This window comes from Euprymna scolopes, chromosome 29 (assembly GCF_053919585.1).
Source record: "Euprymna scolopes isolate OS-2025 chromosome 29, ASM5391958v1, whole genome shotgun sequence".
In the NCBI taxonomy this organism is placed as follows: domain Eukaryota; kingdom Metazoa; phylum Mollusca; class Cephalopoda; order Sepiida; family Sepiolidae; genus Euprymna; species Euprymna scolopes.
In genome coordinates, this window is record NC_136510.1 from 16,121,291 (window position 1) to 16,147,679 (window position 26,389).

A 26,389-nucleotide genomic window follows, 5' to 3' on the forward strand; every position below is an offset into this window, starting at 1 on the left:
ACATTAATATTTCAATGCACAGGTCAAAATCTGCAAAAGAAGCGATTTGTGTTTATTTGTTTACGTTGTTATGGGTTAATGTTTATGCGTGCATGCGTAACCTGATGTCGTAAACCAGAAAGTGAGTTACATCACTCGTTACAAGGTCATTTGAGTTTTATAATTATATAGATGTAATCCGATATAGTTTAACTGGTGGCCATATTTTTCCCAACTAAATATGTACTAATGCGCAAGCGTGTTACAACCCTCCCCCCTGATCCCCATATTAAGAATGGCGATGGCCACTGAGATTTATTAATACATTGGAAAAAATTGTCTTAATATCCAGAAAACTACTTGTCTGCCCCAAACGAATATGATATTTGTTTTCAGCATACTCAAAAACTTATAAAAGTCGTCAATTTAAAGGTGAGTGTTGAGTTGCAGGTAAAGTAAAAAATTTACTTTTTTTTCTTTAAGAAATCCCATTTTTTTTTTCTATACTAAAGAAGGCTGGAGAATAAAATAATCCAAATGTTAACAACTGGGATAGAGAAATCGGTCTGAAAATTATAAAAGTACCTTATTTAAAATGTACAAATATAAAATTTATAACAATTTTTCTTTATTTTTTCTTTTGAAGTGTATCAACCCAAAGAAAAAAGCCAAGAAGAAAAAATATCGAAATTCAGGAACAGTAAGTTTATTTCATTTCATTTTTTTTTTTTTTTTTAATCAATACTTTTTAAAACTAAACTTTTTAATTTTTTTTTTTTTTTTTTAAATATGCATTTTTTCAATAGAGTATTTTTCTAGCGTTTATGTACTAATATATAATTCACTCCTAAATTTATGAATCAAATATTATAACTTATAGAATATATATTTTAGTGGACGCATCACTTTTTGTAAACCTTACTATTTAGGTGTGCCTGCCTAACTGCACTCTATAAATGAAAATTGTATGAATAATAAAATGACTTCCACTTAATATAGTTGCCTAAATTAACGGCAATAAAATTGCCTTGTAATTATCTTTACTATCATCTAAAAGTCACTGTGTGTGTGTGTGTGTGTGTGTGTGTGAATTCCTTCCTCATAGATTACAAAACAGCTGAGCCTATCTTTTACAAATTTCACACAAAGCTAATTTATATGTCTGGCAGTGTTCTTAGATATGTTTTGTACAGAAATTCACGCGATAAGTATTGAAAATCCAAAAAATCCGATCTTAAAATAGTCCTTTTTTGTAGATAAAAAATAATTTTTACAGGAGAATATTTTAAGTTACATCAGCCAAGGGAAATAATACAATTTCAACACGTCATTTCTTAAAAAAAGCAAAAGCAGATTTATTACGATCTAGAGATATAGCCTAATGGTAGAGCATTCGACTACAGATCGAATGATTTCTTGTTCAAGCCTAGGTGTACCTCACCATTTTATTTTAGTTTTTTCTTATTAATGAATTCAATTTATGATAAAAGAAAAGGTACCATTTAAAATCGCTGCAAATCATTTTTTGTTTGCATATTTTAAAACTAAACATTAATCAGAAGTGACTTTTCCAGGGCATTCATCGTCAAACCCAAATATCAGCTGACTTGATATTGTAAACAAACAGACGGAATTTGATGACTGAAACTATCATTATTTTTATTTTATTTATTTATTTATTTTTTTTGTGAATTAGTCCAATGGGTAAATTATTCCTTATAATATATCAATAGAGGATTGATTTTATAATAATACCTATGCAATCTGCATAAATTAAAATATGTCTAAGCATATTGTATGACCGGGCAGCTTTGGGCGGCCAGCTAGTTAAGTTATAGAGATGATTTTTTTTTTTTTTTTTAGAACAAAATTTTATTAATCTAATAACAATGACATTTTATTTCTTGATCTTACAATTTAAAAAAAGCAACAACATCTTTCATGAACCATGTTTTTTTCCTTTTTCTTTTTTGTATTTATACAGTATGGGGCACAAATAAAAAAAAATTACAATTCCAAATAAGTTAACAGGAATTGATGTAATTATGTATCGGTTAAAGATAGGTATTTGCACCTAAAATTTAGAAAAATTATCTAGTAAAATATTAATTAAAAATAAAACTAGTTTTATCATATTTTGCCATCCGTTATTAAATACCTGTAAAGTAGGGGGAGATAAGTCAGTCTGTCATGTGACCAATTAATAAGGAATGGTAAGTTGACAAAATCTGAAAACTTTATTTTATAACTAGCATGGATACCTGGCATTGCCTGGTCATACAATATGCTGAGCAGATCGAGTAGAGTTTTAACAGATGAGCTGAGCTGATCCACTGATCAACCTAGATACCTTAACAGTTAATCCTTTTTCTATGCTGGTATCACACACACATTCAGAATACAACTACTTTATGCATGATGTATCGGAGTTTGTGTTCCTGTTTTGTAAATATTTCTGACAAAGGGGAAAGAATTACTGTTTTCTGGGTCGGAATCTGTCTATATAACATTTATCATTGGCAGTTTTGTAACCTTAAAGTAGTATGTGCAAAGCAGGAGACTTCAGTAGTATAGTCACAAGAATGGAGTCTTGAATTAATAGATATAGAATAGTTGAGGTGACTGGTTCATTTGACAGGGGAAGGCTAAGGAATATCTGGGAGGAATTGATAAGAATGAACTTGATAAAAAGTGAGATAAAGACCTAGCCAGAAATAAGTTCATTTTGAAGTAAATTTCTAAAAACCGTCCAACACATGCCAACATATAAAACAGATGTTAAACAGCATGCATATGCCTGAGAGACTCTTCCTTTAGTCGACGGTTAGGGTTAGTAATAGCAGGAGTTTACTAATTTGTAATTCAATTAATCAATTATTTAAGGAGTCAACTGTTCCTATTTACTTGGCTCTACATGAAGGCAAAGTTAGACACAATGTCAGTTTTTAATGTATAGAAAATCCAGCAGGAAAACTTTGGAGTGGAACAAAAATAAAAATTGTCTCCAGTTAGGACTTCTTCACCAAAAAAGGGCAGAATTGACAAAGTGTAGCATCAAAAAAGATATTTTTTCTTCCTAAACAAAAGGAGAATGGAAAGTGGACCTTGGTAACTCTTGCCTCCCTTACTTTGTCAGTTAGTCCTTACATTCCATCTGGGTCGGACTCTATCAATATAACATTTATCGTTTGCTAGTTTTTTTGTTTTTTTTTTTAAATGGTAGTTTTTTTGTTTTTTTTTTAAATGGTAGTTTTTTTGTTTTTTTTTTAAATGGTAGTTTTTTTGTTTTTTTTTTAAATGGTACCTTTTTTTTTTTTTTTTTTAAGCTCCTTACATAATTGCATGGATGGATGGATTAATGAATCTTAAAAAAAACAAAAAAAAACAAAAAAATTTTTAAAGATTTGGAGCAAAATTTATTGAACTGAAAATGTACATCTTTACAAAATATTCCAATTTTGGGCCATTTTAACATTTTGGAAAACAAACCAAAATTTTCATAAAATCTGGCTCAGTCAGTTTCCATAACTTTATGCAAAATTTTCAGAAAAGTCAAAGACTAACAGGAAAGCAGAATAATGGATGGTGACAAAACCATAACTTGTTTACGATTTAACATCAGAGAGCAAAAAAAAAATCTATTCAATATTTTTTCTTTCTTCAAAATTGTGAATAAAATCTTTAATATTCTATTTTATTTCCAGGTAGAATTGTTAAGTTGCTCTGTAGACAAAGTCTTTACATTTTTGGATTATATTCGTGGAGGGTAAGTATTTAGTGTTTCTTCATTTCTCTTATTGGCATAGCAGATAAATGCCCAATTTTCATTTTTATTGTTCACTGATGAAATTAAGACATCAACAAATGTTGTACAAACATCAAAATACAATTAAATATTTTAATATATATTATAAAATAGATCAGATCTTCAGAGACCTAAATAGCAACACATCTGAAAAATCAATATTTGGTTCTAATTAGCCACTTCTGTTGGATACATGGCAATGTATGGCAATGTATCCAACATACATGGCAATGTATATTTGAAAGCAGAGGTGTGCACAAATGTACATTCCAGATGGAGTTGATCAACATTTTTTTGTCCCATAAAAATGACTGGAATTGTAATGAAAACGAAAACAAGGAACTGTTTACATTCCAAGGTCAGAAGTTATGAATTACGCAATGTAAAATAGAAAAGAATGTTATATCTTGATGTTTACAATTCCAGGAATGTTGAAGTTCTCATAAATCAAAGGGCCCCCTACTGAGGCTAAATCTCAGTATGAGATACATAGATATTCGAATATTCAACTGAAGTTCTCTTTTACAGAACATTTTGAGAACATTATTTCTATTATTAATCGACCATTTAAATATCTTATAGTATATCTTTCTTGTGGTCTCTTGGTCTTATCAGATTCCAGGACAAAAATTCATCTATTCTGGTGGAGTATCCAGCTTCATGCTGGATATTTCACCAGACAGTATTTATCATTTAGAGAAAGTGCACCATTCCTCCTAAAAGCCAGTGTTAGGGTTAGTCATACCAAGGAAATTTTATTTGTGTTGCCAATACTATTTGATTTTGAATATTTAGTCAGTGTTTACTTGTAGGGAAAAGTATCTTGTGCCAGGTTGTCCTGACAAACCCCTGTAGAGAAAGACCTTAGACACTCGAGGATTGAAATATTTAATAGTTTATGAATACTCAAATGGCATTGAAATATTTAATAATTTATGAATACTCAAATGGCATTGAAATATTTAATAGTTTATGAATACTCAAATGAAATCAAAGTATACATACACATGGAGTATTGTTGCTACATCTGGTCTGGTGCATCTGCAACTAACCTATCCGTCTTGGATAGGGTCCAAAAATAGTTTTCAATCTAATAGGGCCCACTCTGTCAACTAAACTCCGAACCCTATCCCATCGCCGCAATGTTGTATCTCTGTGCCTGTTTTACAAATATTTTAATGGAATGTGTTCTGATGAACTCGTTGCACTTGTGCCCCTTCGACATATATCGCTGACAAACCCACTTAGCAGCAAAATCTTACTCCTTCACTGTTGAGGTCCCTAAATGCCAGAAAGCTTTCTACTCTAATAGTTTCTTCCCTCGGAAAGCTAGACTCTGGAATTCCCTTTCTGCTATCTGCTTCCCTGACTGTACTGATATGCAGAAGTTTAAATGTAACCTAAACCAACATCTTGTTAATCTTTCCTAGTTATGGTCCCAAATAGTCACCCACTCAACATGAGTAGGAAAGTAGAATAAATAGTTGTAACCTGTTGGGTCACAGGTATACCTAGTAAAATATGATTTTTAAACCTTTTCTTGTATTAATGCTTTGTCCGTTTTGTTTTGTATTTCAGAACGCAGATCCATTGTACGTTTGCAATTGATTTCACTGCCTCCAACGGCAATCCGACCAGTCCGAGCTCACTCCACTATATTAGTCCATATAATCTCAATCCATACGCAACGGCTCTAAATGCAGTTGGACACATTATTCAAGATTATGACACGTAAGTCTTAGACATTCACAACACTTGAAAAAAAATTTTTTATGTACAAGTCGCCCAGACAAAGTATCAAGCCACTTGATGTAAGGAGCTAATCATGATAATAAAATGGGAGAGGAAAGTAGAATCACTTGAAGAAAAACTAAGCATGAAAGAAACACCACCACCAGCATGAAATTCCTTGGACTCCAAACAGATTAATCTAAAAGTAATAAAAGATAATTAATGCGAAGACGCTTGACCTTAGCCTTGAAAAAAAAACAAAAAAAAACAAGGCTATAAACAAGAGGAAAACAATCAGTATGAAACTATTGGAATTTATTTATTATTAGAATGAAACATCTGAACAGCAAATTTTTTTATTTTTTTTATTTATTTATTTATTACATTTTCACCCCAAACAAGGCACATTGCCACTTTGGTGTAGAGGGCTACTATCAGGGGCAACATCTACTGGGGTACTATGTAGGGATTTGGGCAGCAAGATGTCGGTTCATGTTGCACTTGAACTTCTGCACGTCAGTACAGTTGGGGAAGCAGGGACCTGGAATGGAATTCCAAAGTCTAGCAGTTCTGGGGAAGAAACTACTGGAGTAGAAATTGATGAAGACTATTAAATAAGCTGGAAGAAAAGAAGCAGGGAATAAATCAGACAATTCTGAGGAATGCATACCATAATATTATTCATAAAAATGGTTGAAACTGGCAAGATCATATCTGTGAGAGAAAGGGTGTGCAGAAGAAGATAGAGTAGACCAATCAAATTAGAGACGTTTCTGTACCTTATCAAGAAATCTCAAAAAGGACAGATCTATTGCCCCAAATATGACAGTATTCCATACTTGGCCTAATAGTAAATTTTTAACGATAGAGAATAATCTTAAAAAAGAATTGTAAAAAAAAAAAGTGGTTCTTTTAATAATTATGTTAACATGAACTTTCTACAAAAATTTTGTACAAATTTTTACAAAAAACAAATATTCAAGTTTGACACACATTTTTGAGGTTAAAGCAAGAGGTGCAAGATGTTTTTGTAGGTTTTATCTTTCTAGAAATGAAGAAAAGAGACTGAAAAAACAAATCACTTTCTGAACATTTTTCTTGTGTGTTCAAAATTAAAATTTTCAAATTTATTTTAGTAGAAATATCTTTCATCTTAAATATCATTTTTATTAATCACATTAATGACATGGCACATCATTATACATACTCTCAGTCACATATTTAGTGTCATGTTATTTGTGTATTCCCTCTGTCACATCACTCACGGAGTTAAACTGTTACATCATTCACTTTTTTAATGCTATGGTGTCACTTATGTATTTACACTTATGTATTTACACTGTAACATGTTTTCATGCTGTCACACCATTTACACTGTCACATGTTACTGACATAATTACATCTTCACCTCATGCACACATTCACGCTGTAACATTGAGCACGCGTTTTCACTGTTACTCAAATATTCACACTGTTATGTCTAACACAAACTCCACCATTCACAGTGTCATGCCACTCTACCATTCACAGTGTCATGCCACTCTACCATTCACAGTGTCACGCCACTCTACCATTCACAGTGTCACGCCACTCTACCATTCACAGTGTCACGCCACTCTACCATTCACAGTGTCACGCCACTCTACCATTCACAGTGTCACGCCACTCTACCATTCACAGTGTCACGTCACTCTACCATTCACAGTGTCATGCCACTCCACCATTCAGTGTCATGCCACTCCCATATTTATAGTGTCAAGTCATTGAAGTATTTGAATATTATATGTTATAAGGATTTTAAGTTTTGTTTTTAATATTTGATTGTTTCAGAGACCAGCTTTTTCCAGCCCTTGGATTTGGTGCTCGCCTCCCTCCAAATGGTGTTGTTTCCCATGAATTTGCCTTGGTACGTTCTCCCACACAAACCTTTTTTCTTTAAATCAATATCGAAACATCTTTAATCAATGCATAAATTTTGAATTATTATATTTGGTTTCTTCTTCATATTGTTAATTCTGACTTGTAACAGTAGTCAACAACAAAAGAAAACACAATTAAGTGATAAGAGCATCTCGCTTGGAATGGACACGGACAATGTTATGGGGAAGAGTCATAAATGGGGGATGGTATCAATTCCAGTGTAAAATGAATATTGTACTCATCTTAAGTGTTATTTTCACAACATGGTTCAATTGATGTAACATCTAACCTTTTTTAGGTGAATCTTGTCAAGTTCAGGAATCTTTCTGTTGAACTCGGTAATCTGCATGGAATTTCGAATGGAACCCTTATTTAATCCACAAGGGTAGCATGCTTTCGTTCTATCAGCCATGACTGGGTAGAAATCCTAATTAATTTGCAGTTGTATTTTAAGTGTCGCCTGCACTGAGGATTAAACCTTCAACCTTTAGAAGAGTAACTTTACAACTGAATTTTACCAAGTACTCTATCCACTATGCCACAGGTCCTTGCAGCTGCACCTGAAAAAGGTCAGAGGTTACATCTAAGATTTTGTGAAAATAACAATTAAAATGAGAACAATAGTCCAAAGAATGCAAGTAATATCAATAATCAATGCTTATCTGAAAAATTCAGAAACGTAAGAGTTAATATCTTTTCAGTTGAATATTTTTACCACATCAGTTATGGAGTGAACAAAATGGTGGGCAGATGTTTCAAATGACAATTTTTATAGCATCCTATTTATTGCCTCTTCTCAGGGGCTGGGTGTGATACAAGATCAGTCTAAGAGCATATCCAGCTACCAAAAGTGTTACTCTGGATGGGACCTGAACTAAAATTTAACCACTTGAGAATAATTTTTCTTCAAACTTTGACAAAACATAATACGAGGTGCCTTCAATAAGTTTCTCAACATTTTTTGTATGTGCATTTAAAATTTCCATAGACTCTTGAAATTTCAGTATATTATTGCTATACATCTTAGGAGATGACTGGCCGGTTTTTATGATCTCAGGTTCAAATGAACAGCTACAGCAGGAATTGGAATATACCCTACTAAAGCCTAATTGTTACAGCTGATGAATTTTAAAAATGCAATCTGGATGTGACGACACTTTAAAAGAAAATGTGATAAAATTCTATTTTAAATTTGGAAAAATCCCACAGAAACGTATGGAATGCTTCAGACTGCTTTTGGACCATCTTGCATGAATTGAGCATCAGTTTTTGAGTGGCATAGGGGATTCAAGAAAGGCAGGGAGTCTGTGAAGGATAATGAGAGGTGTGGAAGGAGTAATGAAGTCGGAACACCAGAGGTGATTGGCCAAATAAAGATTTTCATGGAAAAGGTATGTCGTGTGTCCATAGAGATAATAAGTGTGTGGTTTGATGTCTGTGTGGGAACTGTACACACAATTATTCACAAGGAACTGAAGATGCAGAAGATTTATGCAAATCTTTTCTCAAGAGTGCAGTCACAGACTATTTGACCAAGGTGGGCATCAAGACAGTTCCTCACCCTCCCTATAGTCCAAACCTTGCTCCCTGTGACTTTTGGTTATTCCCTAAGTTCAAGGAAAACCTTAAAAGTTGTGATGAGGGTTATTGACATGCTCACACGAGGACTTTTATGGAGCCTTCCAGAAGTTGTTGGAATGGTACAAACAAGTGCATTGCAACTGGAGAAGATTACTTCAAAGGGGATTATAGTTTCATGTGTATACTAACAATAAAAGTACCCATATGAAAAAAGTCTAGAAACTTATTGAAGGCACCTCATACCATTTGACTCTGGCACAAACTCAAAGCCTGTGGTGAATTACTATTGGAAGTTTGAAACAAAATTGCATTTGGTCTTTTTATTTGTTCTAATGTTGTTGAAATTAGTAAAAATTCCAAAAATTATGAAAAATGATAGTATACAAGATCTGCTAGAACTATTTTTTACAAAAAAAAAAGACAAAACATGGATATAAAAGATCCACTATTTCCTATTTTGAAATATCGAATTTTCAAGAATGTCAATTATTTTATAGACTACAGTTACCGCCTCTAGATTTTGTAAATTCTTAAACATTAATAAATATGATAAAACAATATAATTCTATAAATTTTATTTATTCTTGTAATTATTTATTTTTTTTGTAATTTTTGGAAGTTTTAATAATTTTGCCACGATACGTAAGGGCATGATAGTATTTTTACCTGAAATGCATTTATTTAAATTCAAATTATAATGTACAAGCACCTTTTTATTTTTATGAGTATTGAAAGAAACTATTGATACATTGTAAATCGATTTTCTAATTGGCCTTTTTTTTTCTTTCTTCTCCTCTTGTCTTAAACCTCACTCCCCTTCAACAGAATGGTAATCCTGAGAATCCATACTGTCATGGTGTCCAAGGAGTTGTTGCGGCCTATCATAAAACTCTTCATTCGGTACAACTTTATGGACCAACCAATTTTTCACCGTGTATCAACCATGTTGCCAGGTAAATTTTTTAGACTCAAATTTTTCTTAATTTGTTTTTTAATTATTTTGACTTTTTTTCTTATTCGTATTATTTGGATTCTTCAGATTACGGTTTTCATCTTGAGTGAAATTTTCATAACATTTCAGTCGATGTAACCTCCGACTTTGAGGTGTATCTTGTCAGACTCGGGAATGTTTCTGTGAAATTCGGAAATTTGAAGGGAATTTCAAAAGAAACCCTTTAATTACTTCATGGGGGGGGGTAGCATGATCTCATTCTATCAGCCATGACTGGATAAAGGTCTTAAGTAATTTGCAGTTGTTTTTCGGTCGCCCACACTGAGAATTGAACCTTCAGCCTTCAGGAGAATATTACTTTTACAATTGATTTTTTCCAAGTACTCCAACCATTGTGCCATGGGTTCGTGTGGATACATCAACTGAAACGTTGTGAAAAATGACACTCAAGATGAGAACAGTAGTCCAAAGAATCCAAATAATACATATAACCAATCCTCATCTCAAAAATCGAGAAACGTTTTATTCTCATCTCGTTTCGGCTGATTTAATTTCAGATGTTTAGATACATCTTTTTGAACTTGGGAATGTTCTAAAACTCAAAAACTTGTACGGAATTTTGAACTGAATTCCTTATTAATCCATGGAGGTAGATTGTTCTCATTCATGATTGAATAGTAGGACTCCTGGTACCTGGTGTGGCATTTATCCTGTGCGAGTTTTGTCGGTTTCCTCCAAAGCTCAACCACCAATAGCCATGGCTAAAGATACATTACCTAAACGTACTTCTTTCAAACTCCTCTGTTTAACATTCACAAGGAACATAAGTTGGAACAGATTGAGAACATTGCTAGAGCCGCTGCGGGGTAGGTGGGCTTTCTCTACCATGCTAGAAAGTTATTTACACCTGAAAGTATCCTGTATCTCTACAAGTCCACCATTCGCCCATGTATGGAGTATTGTTGTCACATTTCGGCTGATGCATCTACTACTAGTCTCTCACTCCTGGACGGGGTTCAAAAGAGTCACCAACCTGATAGGTCCTGAACTGTCATCTAAGCTTTAACCGCTGTCCCATCGATGAAATGTTGCATATTCTACAAGTATTTTAATGGTGGATGCTCTGATTAACTACAAGCCCTCTTACCCCCTCGACGTAAATACTCCCGACAAACCCGACAAGCAGCAAAATCCCACCCTTCCACAGTAGCGATCCCTAGATGTAAGAAAGCCTTTTACTTTTAATAGTTTCTTCCCTAGAACTGCTAGACTTTGGAACTCCCTTCCAGGTTCCTGCTTTCCCAACTGTACTGACATGCAGAAGTTCAAGTGTAATGTGAACAAACATCTTGCTGCTCAACTCCCTATATAGTATCCCTACAACTTATATTCCTGATAGTAGCCCCCTACATTAAAGTGGCACTGTGCCTTGTTTGGGATGAAAATGGAATAAAAACAAGGAATATTAATTTCCAAGCCATTCCTGTTTATATGTATATTCCATTCAGAAGAGATAATTTTTGTAGGGAAGTGTTGATGGCATTCCACATGTTGGTAGTCAATCGTGTTAAAAGAAGACGCTTCATTTTGGCAACTCATCTGTGTTTTTGGAGGTGGCCGTGTAACCCCAAGCTGAAGGCACAAGATCTGGAACACTAGTGGCACCAAAAGTCCACAGTTTGTATTGCTGTTGTTGATGCGCTTGTGCTGCTGATCTCTGGCATCAATGAGTTCTGGTTATACCATTACCAAGTCATCGCTGGCATAAATAAATATGCCATAACTGTCGTGCACAGCATAAATAAAAATAAAGAGATGACAAACAGTAGCTTAAAAAAAAAAAAGTTGGATGAAGACGTTTTTATACGTTTATATCATCCAAACGGAAAACAAAAACAAAGTGTTCGTCAAACATCTGACAGACAAATGTTGTTCAGCGTTTGAGTTAAACAAAACAAATACCTGGGGAATGGTTGAAATAAACAGCATGACACACAATTCTGTTTCTCTCATGTCAGTCGTCTTGCGACCCGTGGTCTGTCAACTTGGCGCTTCGACTTCAACAAAAGGGGCTGCCTAACTTTGCAACTTGCCATGTTTATATACACTTAACAAGCGTGTCGCAATATAGCCTTTGATTTTCAGGTGGCCGCCACATGTTGGTTAGATATTGATACTTAATTCACACCCATCAGTTACCGACCTGGTCAACTACCTTCATCGTATCCTCCATCCTATTTTTAGCAATGAGTTTCTGTTTACAAATTTCCTCAACCCTATTTTCCAACTTAATGGAAACAAAAATATAATTTAGCAAATCTCTTCAGTAATATTTTGGGTCTATAACAAATGGCATTTAGTTCTGATCCTTTTTTTCTCCCGTTTCGGGGGTGAGGGAGGGGTGCCTCAACCTCTGTCTTTCACATTCCTACCCCACCCATCTGTCATTTACTAGTAAATGACAGATGGGTTTCCATCAAGTGAAAGAATGAATAATGTAAAGAATAATAAATTCAAGCATAACAAAACAAAACAAAAGAAAAAAGAAATAAGTATGTTAAAATAGAGTTCTCAATTCTCCATAGGGCTCTGCAGGCCCCTTCATGCAAAAGTTCATGGACCAATGACATTGTTAGTCCCATTTTTTATTTTTTTTTACTTGACACTCAGGAGATAATCAGAGTCCTGTTTTGTTTTGTTTTTTTAATTGTTCTCACAAATTAATCACAAAATATTTTTCAACAATACTCATGAGATAATCAGACTCACAGCTTTTTTCTCTTTTTTTCCAAAATATAACCACAAAAAAGTTTTTCAATGTTTTCAGTTTCTCTCAGTCCTACTCATTTGCTAAATGACCGATAAGCACAAAAACAAAAATAAGATCAAAATTAAAAAAAAAAATCGATTTTAGTTCAAGGACCGTTCCTTCCGATTCTGTCTCACCTTCATAATAGGTTTTGCCAGAGCTTCTGAGAGTTCAGGTTTTGCGACAATTGTGGATTCCTCTTCAACACATGTTTGGGGTCCTGAGGACTCTGGTCGGACTCACCTTGGTGAAGTGCACTAATTAGAATCCCCTCATTTCTGCACTCTCCTGCCAGTTTACTCTGCCCAATCGACAATATCGCACATCTTTTGTCCACCACCAAACTAGCAAGGCCACGGCCAGTATTAGTACCATCATCACAACGGTCGGCCAGGTTATTGTCTCAACCAAGTTCTCTCCCCAGCCAGAACTCGGTATATTTATCTTAACTGTGACTTCAATCGGCCAAAATCAATTTTATCAGTTGGCTTCAACAGCGCGGGTATCCTTTCTAGGGACATCTGAGGAATCTCTCTTACAATGGGCTCCCATAATCCCGTCCATTCACTGACATTCATTTTCACTAACCCCAATAAATTTTCATTTTCTTCAGGTATCTCTTCTCGATGATAGGGAGGTAAGGAAATAGAGGGGCCATGAGCTCTATAACTGATGGGTAACTCCATAAAAAACAAAGGTGGAGTAACTCTTATTGTATTCGTGGGCTTCCCCTCACAAACTTTAGATAATTCAATCTCTTCTTGCGTGACCACTACCCAAATTTCGATAGACATTGATAGCCATAGACAGCAGCACTCTGGTCAACACTTCTACCTGACAATTTGTCTTAATTCCTTTCTTACTTCCTCTAAACAAATCCAATACACACAGATCGTCCCTACCTGTCACATAAATTAGACTTACAGACCCGCAGGTGCTTAAGGCGTCATTCTTGCATTTTTCCACCTCTCCTCGAGTTAATAGCATAAACTTTGTTCTGGCCAGATTTAAAGCGACAAATATCATCTATTTTGTAAACGACTGCTCTTATCTTAGGTTCTAGCTTCGGATAGGGAAAGGAGAGATTTATTACCTGGTAAATTTCAAAGGTACTATTTCTATCTAGTAATGGCACTGACACAAGTATTAATAATTTCCTGTCCTCCAACAAGGTGGTACACCCCAAAGCATTATAATATCTCCATAACTGTTGGGTGGGATCTACCGGTAGTCGAATGTGATGTGGTAGCTTGGCTTGTATTTCTAGCAGTACCCGTTTTAATCGTTCTGGAATTATTATACTCAGAAACAGGTGTCCTAGTAACAGCATATCCAATTGTGCCCTTACTTTTCAACAGTACTATTAAGGAATGACTTGTCTGGCATACCGGACTCCTGATAGTTCATAATTGGAAGTACCTTTGCAAAAAACCCTCTAACTCTTGGAATTTGGTAATTATAGATGCAGTGACATTTAACATTTCTTCTCAAAATTCTTGCAGATGCGTAATCAACCAATTTATACTCCCTCTATTTTTAACCAATTCTAACCTAGTTACCTCGAGTATCGATACTTTCTTCAACCAACTGAGATATGATTTATTTTTTCTACTTTATCACTTTGTTCTTTCTAATCACTTTCGTTTCATCTTCGGAGACCGTACCAAACAACACGTTTAATACCTTTCCCATTATAGGTAGTACTGCCCCCCTCTGTCTGGTCCGTAACAACCTTATTTCCTGCAGATAGTAACTCATATCCCTCCATTGTCTCTTAAGTATCTCGGATTCCTGAACAAAAGGGTGCAATATTCAATGGTATTCTGGCATCTTGTGTCCTGGGTTTATATTGTTTTCTTACCTCAACCTTTAATTGCCCCAACAACTGCTCATACGGTCGTAGGTGTATCACCAAAATTACTAACTACTCTGATCTGGTTATAACTACTTTGCTTGTCTTGAATATCGTATTCCTGCTATGTTTCCAGGTATAAGTTACCATGATCAGCATTATCAGCACGGTGACGCTCCTCTTGTCTATGTCTGCAATGATATGGGGAGAATTCTTTTGTTGTTTTGTTTTTCTCTATCATTCCACCTTGGTTTCAGTTAATTGGGTATACCCTAGAGTAACACATCACGCACTGACTCTCACCACCAACAGTGCTACGCAAGCATGGGGACCTTTCCATACAGGTCACAACACCGAGGATAATACCCAGCCAGCCGCAGATGATCACTCATTCGGCACCACTACTACACTAGTTTCACTTGCTTACCTGGCTTGGCTGCACTGCTCCCCTTAATTGCAATTTTAGTGGTAATTCATTCTCAACGCCTAGCGCCTTGTCAGCCCGCAGTTTACCATGTAACTGTGCTAACGGGATCTCATCCTCTTCCTCCCATTCAGTCAGTTCTTTGTTCCTAAGGCTAGGTTGAATTTTGTCTCCCTCTGTGCATCCCGCTGGAGTTCATTTTGTCTGCCCCAGCCTTCAAAGAGTAAGTGGGCTAGTCCCAATACCTTCCCTCCCTTTGCTTTCACTTTCCGTTTCTAACTCTTCTAGCTCTACTAACGTGGTTCTCCTCGCACCCTTCTGTTTAGTTCTTGCTTTGGCTTTATCCCACTCCCCCATTTCTGTAAGTTTTATGTCATACGTGTGCACTCTCTTTACTCTTCTGGTCAATTGATCCCATATCACAAAGGAAACTGGACACGTCTGTTCTACTCTCCTATAGTAGCGACTCCTACCCTCTCCTACATGCACTTTATAATTTAATACTGAGTCCCCGATCTGGAAGGAGACTTCCTCTTTGCCCTTGTTTATTGTTTATTCTATCGTTTCTTCTCTTTTGAACTCTTCAAATCCTTCTTACTTGTACAAACATTTTGTGTTGATCTAGAACCATTCGGTGATGGTTCTCTCCTACTTCCTTCTAGGTTGCATTGTCTCTAGGTTAGACTACATCTCTGCCATATACTAAGTAATAAGGAGAGAAATTTGTTGTCTCGTTTATGGAGAACCTCATGGGCGCCAATGCTTGGGCCATGTACAAATCCGTACCATAGCAGATTTTAGCTCTGTCCACGTTGAGGTTGGATTTTCTTTATACCATGTTCCTATGAACTTAGACCCTTTCCCTGCCGCAGCATCGTAAGCGAAGAGTACCATTTCTTGATCTTTCAAGTCATAGATCACTTGCTTCTTTTGGATAGCGGAAATCCATTCCTGCAGGTCCGCTGGGTTTCCCTTATAATTGTTGTTGTTCCAGGTTATATAACGTCACATTTAGTCCATATACCTCGAGTCTCTTTTAGTGATCGTCAGCAGCTCATTAATCTCTACCTTTCTAGTTTATCCAATCGAGAAATCAGCCACAGATAGAAATGTGATGAGAAAATAGTAGGAATGACTGCACAAAAGCATCAAAACACCAGCAGTGTTCATGAGGCCTTTATATCTGGTCTTCCTAAAGTTACTTCTTATCGGGAAGACAATGCTATCAATATCTGCAGCCTCAGAAACAGATTTAAAACAACTCCCTAAATTTAACAGCAGTGTAATCTTGTTAAAAAGTGCTTTCTTTCTACAGTTAAGAACAGATTGAAGGAATTTAATTTGTGAGGCTGTGTTGCAAGACACAAGCCAATGATTTATGTAAAAAACAGAAAGCGCTGTCTGAACTTCATCAGATGCAATGAAGATCATGACTCTTCATATTGGTCGAAACTTCAATAGGCTAGGCAGTTATGGTAGGCACTACATCCATCAAAGGAGGACGGAGAATTAAATCCTAGGTGCAGTTTCAATGCTGTAAGGTGGTGGAGGTTCAGTTTTTGTGTGGGACGTTATTAGTGCCAATGGTCCAGGGTCTATAGGTTGCTTGCAAGGTCTAATTAATTCGACCAAGCACATTAATATGTTGACTGAGCATTTTCTACCCTACTTTGGCCAGAATTTGGATGATAATCCCATCTTCCTGCAGGATAATGCTTTCATTCACATAGCTGTCAATGTCAAGAGGTTTCTTGAAGAGTATGATATTCTGTGTTTGGATTGGTCTACACAGTTTCCAGACCTCAATCCTATCGAAAACATATGGCATTACATTAAGCAACAGCGACACAGTGATAAAATTTTTAATCTGGAAGAACTTTCGACAAAAATTAGAGAGAAGTGGGATGCCCTTTCACTGGAGTATTGCTGCAGACTAATTCAAGAGAATGGTCCAAAATTTGCAGGCTGTCAAATTGCAGAAGGACTATGCTATTAAATAATAACTACTTCATTGTGTTCTTGTTGTATTTGCGTTGCATTGAAGTTACATTTAAATAACAATTTTCTATGCTGAGTTTCTTTTTGCCTTCTCGATTGGATATTAATTTTTTAAATAAACGTGAACACTAGGATACTTCAATTAAAAGTTAAATATGAACATGTAAAATTATAGAAAAATAAAAGGTGAATCAAATGCGGTAAATGTTTAAACAGTTACATTCAATTTAGCTTAAATTTGAAGTTTTTGAAAAAAATAAGTGTGGACTTTCTTTTTAGCGGCACTATATATATATATATATATATATATATAATACTTATCACTTTGAACAGTTTTCGGCATGAAATGGCCATCAAAGTTGAAATAATGTTAAAATCAATCATTTTAAAGCTTTTACAAATTCTAAATTTTATCGAATTTTATTTTGCATATAAATAATTTAAGCATTGTTTTTTATTTTTTTAAAAAAGATTTGCTGCCTTAAAGCGAGATGGGAATGATTACTTCATCTTACTCATCCTAACAGACGGAATCATAACGGATATGCCACAGACTATGGAGGCTATTGTGAATGTAAGTGGTTTAAATACTTATTATTTTAACTTGATTACATCCAACACAAGATGAAATGATTAAAAAAAAAAAAAAGAAATGAAAAAGATAATTTGGCATGGTTGTTGTTGTCACAGTCTAAAAAATAATGCAACTCATAAATAGTAAATGTTTTCTTTCTCACTTCTGTTTTTTTGCTGTCTCAAAAATAGTTGCAATATGTTGATTCCCTTTTGACACAAATGCATTCCTTGATCTGCCATTAACATTTTAGTCTCTCTTGCCGTCATGCATGTGCAAATCATATCAGTCAGTGACTTGGCATTTTACTTTGCAACATCGCCACCAGCCGTCATCTTGTAATGTTGCCTAGGAATGTGTGTCTCCACACACACACACACAGCACAAAGACATCTATAATATAAATCTCACCTGTCTGTTTGTATGTCTGCCTAAAACTTTCAACGGAGGCGACGGATTTTCATGAGATTGGTATCGTTTTGAAGCTCGACCCTTCGGACGACATATCGAAAAATTGGTTAAAAACATTAATTCCTTCACCCTCAACTGGGCACTTTTCTACAGGGAGGGGTCACTTTTTTCACCAATATTTTTGAAAGTCCTCTCCTCTTTTCGATTCACTAGCCTTAATTTATACCTTTGCCACATCTGGTTTGGCGATGAATGCAACGGCAAAGGTGCCATGTTTTTTTTATTTCATGTTTTTTCCCTCCTTCGCGGTATGGGTTCTAGCCTGCCTGCCTCCTACCACTATTTTTTTTGCTTAACACACACCTCTAAACACCTGGGCAACGCCAGGCACCCAGGCTAGTTTATGTATATGATAGAACTTGAATGCTTACTGGAGAGAACTTGAATACCTAGTAGATACTATCCTCAAGTGTCTAAGGTCTCTTTTGTGTAGGGGTTTGTCAGGATAACCTGGCGTAACGATACTTTTTTCTAGACAAGTAAACTGATTAAATGTTCAAAATCGCATAGTATTAAGATCTCCTTCGTATGGATAATCCACTCTGGCTTTTACGAGGAATGGTGCACCTTCTCCGAGTGATGTTACCTCATGTTTCAACACAAAACTGGATACTCCCTCAGACTAGATAAATTCTTATCCTGGAATTCAGTAAGATGAAGGGACCACAAGAAAGATATTAAAATGGTCAATTAGGGAGAGGAAAAAACTTATATTCTCAACTTCGTATTTAAGAGATAAAGGAGAACTTTAATGGGATATTTTAATATGCGTATTTCGTATAATGATCAAGTGTAAGTCCCAGGAAATGGGCCCCTTGATTTCTGAAAACTTCGGCTGAAGTAAAATAAAACAAAAAAAAAGTGTAATTATGAAGGCACTGGAATGGTGAAAGACAATCAAAGAATATAAAAATGAATATAAAGAATGGTAAAAGAGGATGAATAAAAACAATATTTGAAATCAATGGGGTGAGTTCCATATAGAAACGTTGATTTAATTTGAATAAAATAAAATACGCATCAAGTGCGCTTGAAAGCCAAATCACAACATAATCTTAGGAAAATAAACAAATATTTTACTTGTTTGAAATTTATCACATAAATATATTTCGGAGCTAAACTCCATCCTCAGTATGTTTTCTTTCTTTTTTTATCCTTTTTCTTTCTTGTAATGTTGGAGAAAGAAAAGTGTTTGTAAAGAGCCACGGACAATTTCAACATGCTATCATTGAGTTTACCAGGAGGTTTGTGTAGGTGCCAAAATGTTGAGCCAATGAAATCATAACAGCCAACATATGAAAACATTTATTTGTTATCATTGCTTTTTAATAAAAATATTTATTTTGATTTGAACAAAATAAAGTCATAAAAAAAAACATTTTTTAGGTGCTTTTCATTATAATAGCAAAATTCGATTATTGAATTTCAAATAAGATCAATGGTATTTACTTTTTTGTCATGTCGCAGTAATGAACATATAAAAAAATTATGAAAAACAATAAGGTAGAAAATTATTAATGAAAACAGTTTCTGAAGACAATTAGTGAAAATTAAGTTTTGCTAAATTGGCCAAATATTCTCAATTTTCAGAAAATTACCTCCCTTGTTAAGATTCAAACTCTCCACTTTGTATTTCTAAAACTCAATTTTCGCTAATTGTCTTGGAAAATTATTTTCATTAATAATTAATTTTCTATCTTGTCGATTTTTGTAATTTTTGGATATGTTCGTTACTACGACATAATTACCATCGATTTTACTTGGGATTCAATATTTAAATTTTTGAATTTCAGTATTATAATGAAGGAGTGCCATTTTAATGTTATTTTAATTTTCTTAAAATTTCGTAAAAATTTTCCAATAATTATTCATTGTATTTTTTTCGTAACAACAAAAATATTGTTTTCATATTTTCAAGAAATTTTTCATTGAATTATCTTTGTAATAAACAGAAATAATGAATTTTTCAATGGAAAAAATTGCCCCGCGTTTACACACAAAAAAATTAAATTTTCGTTCAGCATCTTCCAGCATTTTACATAAACTGCCCTGAAAATTCCGATGATAGTACAGTCCTTATTCTGCATAAGTACCTAATTATCCGCTCTTCTTTCCATTGTTGTTACCCATAAGATTCTTTCCTTGGCCTTTTGGCTAAGATCAAAGTGTAGCATCTGTTCTTCAGATGCTGCACTTCCATTTCTTGTTCTCTTTCAGTGGAGGATCAGTCCTTCACGACTGAGACAATTTTTTATTTTTGTACCTTTTCTCCACGTTAAAAAACGACCCTGGTGTCTAACTCTGTCCCGTGGGGAGGCATTGTAAATAGGTACTTTTGTTGTATTTTCACATATAGATCATGAGTTATCATCATTGTTGTGAACCCAGGTTGTTGATCGTCTGTGGGATGCAATCACTTATTTATTTTATTTTATTTTTCTCAATGTTTTTATAATATATTTAAAAGAACAATTACAGGAAAACATTAAGAGACAACTTGTATATGCATGAGAGAAAGAAAGGGATGAATAGCCTGTCTCTCTACACCCAACCACATTATTCACATTGCTCATTGGGAACGGCAGTCAAGCATGTCCTTCCTTCTTGGAATCTCACCAGTAAGAGAGAGAATTCAAGTGGTTTTGTTGAGTTCTCCTCTGATAACCCTCGACCTTTAGAAGTGTCACTCTTGAACAGGGCCCTTCTTATGTAAGATGTGGATAGCCCTATGATATCATGCTACTTGGTATTTACTATTTTGAAGATCCCTGTTGTAGACAGACTAGTTTTAATGCCCATAAAATACTTCTATTGTATCAGAACTAAACACAGCAAATAAACATACATATTAACATAGCATGAATTTATCCAGCATTTCTATTAAGGTGTATACACGTGTGTGTGTGTGTGTGTGTGTGAGAGAGACAGACGAATAGTTTTTTATTTTTAGAAAGATATGGGACAAGGTTTAGTTTATTACCAGTTAATGCCATATCTGCACAAAAGGTATGGTAAACATTTACAAGTGAGGGTTCCTCAGGCAACAAGCAATAAATCTGCTACTCCTACTTTTGTGCAATGGGAAAATCACTGCTTAAATTTCAAGTTTTGGCCTTAAATGTTTAATAGCTTTCTTCAAGGCATTTATAGACCCCATGTGTTTAGCTTAACTGTTGGTGTATATAAGCCACAGAAAAACAGACAACTTGTATATGCATGAGAGGATGAGAGCAGGACAGACATAGACAGTCCATTTCACTACACCCGGCCATGCTATCTGTGTTGTTTCCATCGAGGACAGTAGTTGGACATGTCATTCCTCTTGAAATTTCAACAACTAAAAAATTACATGGTTTTGTGACGTTCATCTGATGTCATCTCTGCCCCTTGACCTTTAAACTTTTCCACTCAGCTTTTTTTACTCGTTATGTGATATTCTTCAATACTTATCTTATTAGAGACTGGCCTAATTACCTCCCTTGTACAATTACTATTAAATGCTTGTCTTATTACAGACTCTTTTAATTACCTCCCTTTACTAAATACTTGCCGCATTAGAGACTAGAAACTTTTATGGCTGTGTATGATTGACATAATCATCAATAGGCTTTCTACATTTAAATATGTGTTGTCCAGAACACAATTAAGAACCTGCTAAACAATATCTAATTATTTAATGCTTAAATCGTTTTGATAATTAGTTCATTATTTTTGTTGTTTATATTCTTAACAATGATCTTAATCAGTGATAAAAAATATTGGCTGCCTGGAAACGGTGAGGATGCAACCCTTAACTATAATATTACATTTTTTTTTATAATGAATAAAGAAAAAAATGGTGGGGTTGTTGTGAGGTAGCTTATGAATGGTAAGACATAAATATGAAAAAGAAATTGGATGAAAACTATTCTAGGGAGATCAACAAAAAAAAAAAAAAAATTTATTAACAATTATTTCCACTGGAAGAATTATTTTGCAGACGGTTTTCAAACAAAGATAATTGATTGTTAAATACTTTAATTTTGAGTTTACTCCTACAACTAAAATCCCATTTTTTTTCTGTTTTTTTTTTTTTTTTTTTTTTTTTTTTAAATAGGCATCCAAACTTCCAATGTCAATAATCATCGTTGGTATTGGTGATGCTGATTTTGAAGGTAGGTACATCCATTTCTCACAATTTTTTTTCTTCAAAATTTATTTCAGCTTCAGAAAATTTTAATGATCAATTTAAATCTCGTAATCCTATTTTGCATCTGGTGCTACTAGATTAGGCTGTCTGAAGATCTTAGCTTCCTGACTTAAATGCACCAGACATTGATGTTTTTTTCCTTTCCCTTTGCAAAATTCAATCATGTTCTACAAAATCAAAAACAAATATTTTTTTCTCTACAAAACAACAAAATACCGTGAAGATATAAACAACTTAAAACATAGCATCTTTTTTTCTAAATTACTAGATTCAAATTCGGAAAAGGGTTGATATGCTGTAAAACTAAACAAGCAAACCTATTATTGTGTCAGTTGTATCGAATAAAATGATTAAAAATTGTATTTCAAAGGGAGAAACAATTTGTTACTGTAAAAATATAAAAAAAAATTTTTGTGAGGGAAAATAAAATTGTGACAATGGGTGGGGGGGATGAGCTATATTTCCTGGTCGTAAAAAAATAATAAAAAAGGGACTCTGGTACCATCAGCCAGAACCGAAAGCAAAATTTTGTAAGCAAAACAAATAGAAAAAAATGACTCTGACAGTCACGAACTCACATAACTGAAGTTAATAACTGAACGCTTTTATCGATGGGCCTACGAGAACACAGAGGCTATAATGTCACAAATTGAGCTATTTAAAACAAAAGAACATATCAACGATTTGCGCATGCACGATTTACAAATCGTGTCGAAAGCAAGATTTTTATCTGACCCCCTTCTAACAAAACGATATTTTTCCACAAAATAATGAACGATTTTTTCCATTTCTTCGATATTTTTTTCATCTGAGCGATTGCTCTTTCTAACAATGCTACTTTGGTACCCGTCAAAAGTTTTTAGTGGACATACGAACACGCACACAGATGTTTGTCCTTTATATAATAGATGGGGTAACTCCTCACACTTTATATGATATCTTGGCTGTGAGGTGTAGCAGAAGTAGCAATAACTAAAATGAGGGGAAAAAGAGCTTACCTCGGGTACGTCTGTTGTGTCACTGGTTGGGGGGAAAAGAGAATTCCAAGATGGCGTCCGGGGGTTTTTATTAGCGTTTACCCCATGCAACTCTCGGAAAATCACGTTTCTTTCTCATGTGATTATGCAAATGGATAATTCCCGGCCACTATAAAAGCAGGAGGCTAGAGACGAGTCAGCAGTGTCCTGCAGATTGTGTGTGTGGGTGTTTCTGGCGATTGGAATGTGTCTTCTTTTACCACGGTTATCACGGACAGGAATTCCCTCTCTTCTGGAGGTGGGCGATATTGACTATTTTGAAGTTGTACTGTTGCTGACAGAACATTTATTTTTTTTTGCCTACTACATTTTTGTTTCATGAGGATACTTTAGTGATCGTCTCATTTGTAGGAATTCTGATTCTGAATCAGCTTCCAACTCACCAGACCTTAACCTCCTCTGCCTGTGTTTATCAGTAGGGTTTTCTCAAAGACAATACACCTATCAAAAAGTCCCTTTATTATTCCTGAACTAAGGAGGATTATCATAGCCAAAATCAGTGCCAAAAGTGGATGATGAAAGTAAGGTAAGTCGCATTGTATAAAAACAATTATACAACAAATAAATACTTGGAAACTTAAGAAATTTGAAAGAAAAAAAATTGTTTTTATAGAGAAACATTGAAAATATTTCTAGTTTCCAAAATGATCCAAAACAAAAAAAAACTAGTGCTAAATTTCTTATATTTTATTACATTTACTCCTGTTTTGGTGACAAATTTTATCGGTTCTTGTCCAGAATAAACAAAAATTAAGAACAATTCTTTTGCTCTGGACACAACTGAAAAAATAGATGAAAATCTCACATCAAGTTTATCGAAATCTTAGATAAAAATACATAAAGAAGAAACATTTAGAAATTTTCCAAATTATGAAGGAAATTATATCTAAATCTAAACACAAACTTATATACAACACAAACTTATATACAACACAAACTTATATACAACACAAACTTATATACAACACAAACTTATATACACCCCCCCAAACAAAAGAAGAATGAGATTTGAGCATTTGTTACAAATATGTGATGAATTAATGTTACCAAAGGCAAGACTCTTTTACTTACCTGAATAAGTTTGTGTTTAAACTTATTTTAAAGCATGTTTTTAGTTCAAAGCAAACTTGTTGTTCAATCTGTTGAATGAAAATAGTTTTGTTTTATTTTCAATTTTTGAGTGATTAGACAAAAACTTAAAATGAGCTTGAAATGATTATCATTTTACTTTAATGTTTGAAACTGCTCTTCTACTTGAAATTCTAAAATAATTGTTTTTATTTTCTTTCCATCACATAATCAGCTAAAAAAATAATCTCATTTTACGGGAGTGATTTAGCTGAAGGTGTTAATCTATTTCCCATTGTTATTACAATTATTATTAGATGTATCTTTTTTTTCTTTTTACACTCACGCAAGTCAATTTAATAACCAACCAAATCTTTATAATTGCAAGACAAAATATGATCTTTTTTTCATAGCGGCAAGGTAGAAAAAAGTTGATAGAGATCCCTCCCAATGTTAAGAATTTTTTTAAAAAATAGTAACATTATTATGTAGAAACTCATTCTTGACATGGAAACAGGATTTGTTAACTATTCTGTTCCTACACTGTTTTCTTATTTTGCATAACAACAATCAATTCTTTTTAATCGTTTATGAAAATGTCAAATAGCATTGATTAATTAAAACAAATGCAATTTGGCTTTTTTGAAAAGAAAAATAAATCTTATCTCGCAATTCATGTGTCATTTTTTTTCTGTTTTATTTTTCTTAAATGGAATCGGCCAATTGTTGAAGACAAGATGCAAGCAAACAAGCAAGGTTCAGTTTTATAATTATATAGATATAGGGTGTTTTTTATTTTAGAGTTGAACTTTAAATTAAAATAAATCACAGAAAAATATTTTTATTATACAAATATTTGGTTTATTTCAAAGATTAATTATTTTTGCATTTATAATTTAAATACAATTTTAGGCATATAGCCCCGTGACTGGCATGTTTATGTGTAATCTAGAAGTCCAATTTTCACAAACTTTATGCATTAAATTAGGCTGTATTTCAGTAATAATGAATTTTGTCTTTCAAGTGGTCTATTGTGTCTGGTGTATCAGTATAGACATATCCCCCAAAGAAAGCAATCTAATGGGGTTAAATCACACGAATGAAGTGTCCAGTTGACAGGCCCATTTTGTTAAATTATTCGTTCATCAAATGTTTTTCTCAGTAAATTGATTGTATCATTTGCGAACGCTGCTCAGATGTCAGTTTCTTCATGATGAATTGTCAAACCAAGCTGAACTCAAATAACCGATAGTTGCTAAATAAAGTTGTCAATTTTAATTTCTATGAGTAAGATCCAATTTCTATGAAATTGGAAGTTTAGGTCACTTGATGGTGGTCATTATTGGACCGAAACAGTAGCTTTTGTTTTTGTCGTGACCATAAAACTTATTTACCTAACAGTAAATAAAGCATGTTTCGCTTTTTCCATTGAGCACTATCAATAACCGTATTAAATTCATTGTTTTTTTGATACTTTTAACCGGGAACAAAATTATATAGATCAGAGTATCAAAAAGATTGAAAGCAAATTTACATTTTTATAAATAGACTAGCAAGGGGTACCCGGCGTTGCCCGGGTGTTTTTCGGTAGGTGTGGTCGGGCAGGGTGGGGGTGTTAATGAAAACCTAAGAATAAGAAAAAAAAAAACCCTGCTTAGTTACCCGGCATTGGCTGAGTGTTTGGAGCGGGTGGGGGTGTTAATGAAAACCTAAGAATAATCAAAGTAAAAAAAGAAAACAGAAAGTGTGTGGGTGGAGGGGTACCCGGAGGGGGGGGGAGTAATCATAACATCGAAAAAAAAAAAAAAAAAACTAACGTAAGGCAAACGAACGATGTTAAATGTAAAAATCGAAAAAAGAAAACAGAAAAACGAACGTTAAAATCCCCCCAAAAAACATGTGAAAAATGGCTTAAATAAGCCTGTTTCAATATTAAAATTTAAAAAATCGGTGGGTACCCGGGTGTTTTTGGGTGTGTGTGGTCAGTCAGGGGTGTTAA

General features: G+C 34.3%; 1 protein-coding gene and 1 pseudogene across 2 annotated transcripts in view; both read left to right on the plus strand.

The window, feature by feature from the left end:
- The window catches only part of LOC145252504 (copine-8-like), a 157,202-nt gene that overhangs the window by 110,532 nt on the left and 20,281 nt on the right, over positions 1–26,389 (plus strand). For both annotated transcript variants that reach the window (XM_080112010.1, XM_080112009.1), the window contains 7 exons: positions 626–679; positions 3,684–3,745; positions 5,363–5,515; positions 7,346–7,421; positions 9,842–9,969; positions 17,523–17,625; positions 22,193–22,250. In XM_080112010.1, coding sequence (XP_079968136.1) covers positions 626–679; positions 3,684–3,745; positions 5,363–5,515; positions 7,346–7,421; positions 9,842–9,969; positions 17,523–17,625; positions 22,193–22,250 — 634 coding nt within the window. The remainder of the gene's footprint in view (positions 1–625; positions 680–3,683; positions 3,746–5,362; positions 5,516–7,345; positions 7,422–9,841; positions 9,970–17,522; positions 17,626–22,192; positions 22,251–26,389) is intronic.
- Positions 20,230–20,364, plus strand: LOC145253046 (U2 spliceosomal RNA; annotated as a pseudogene).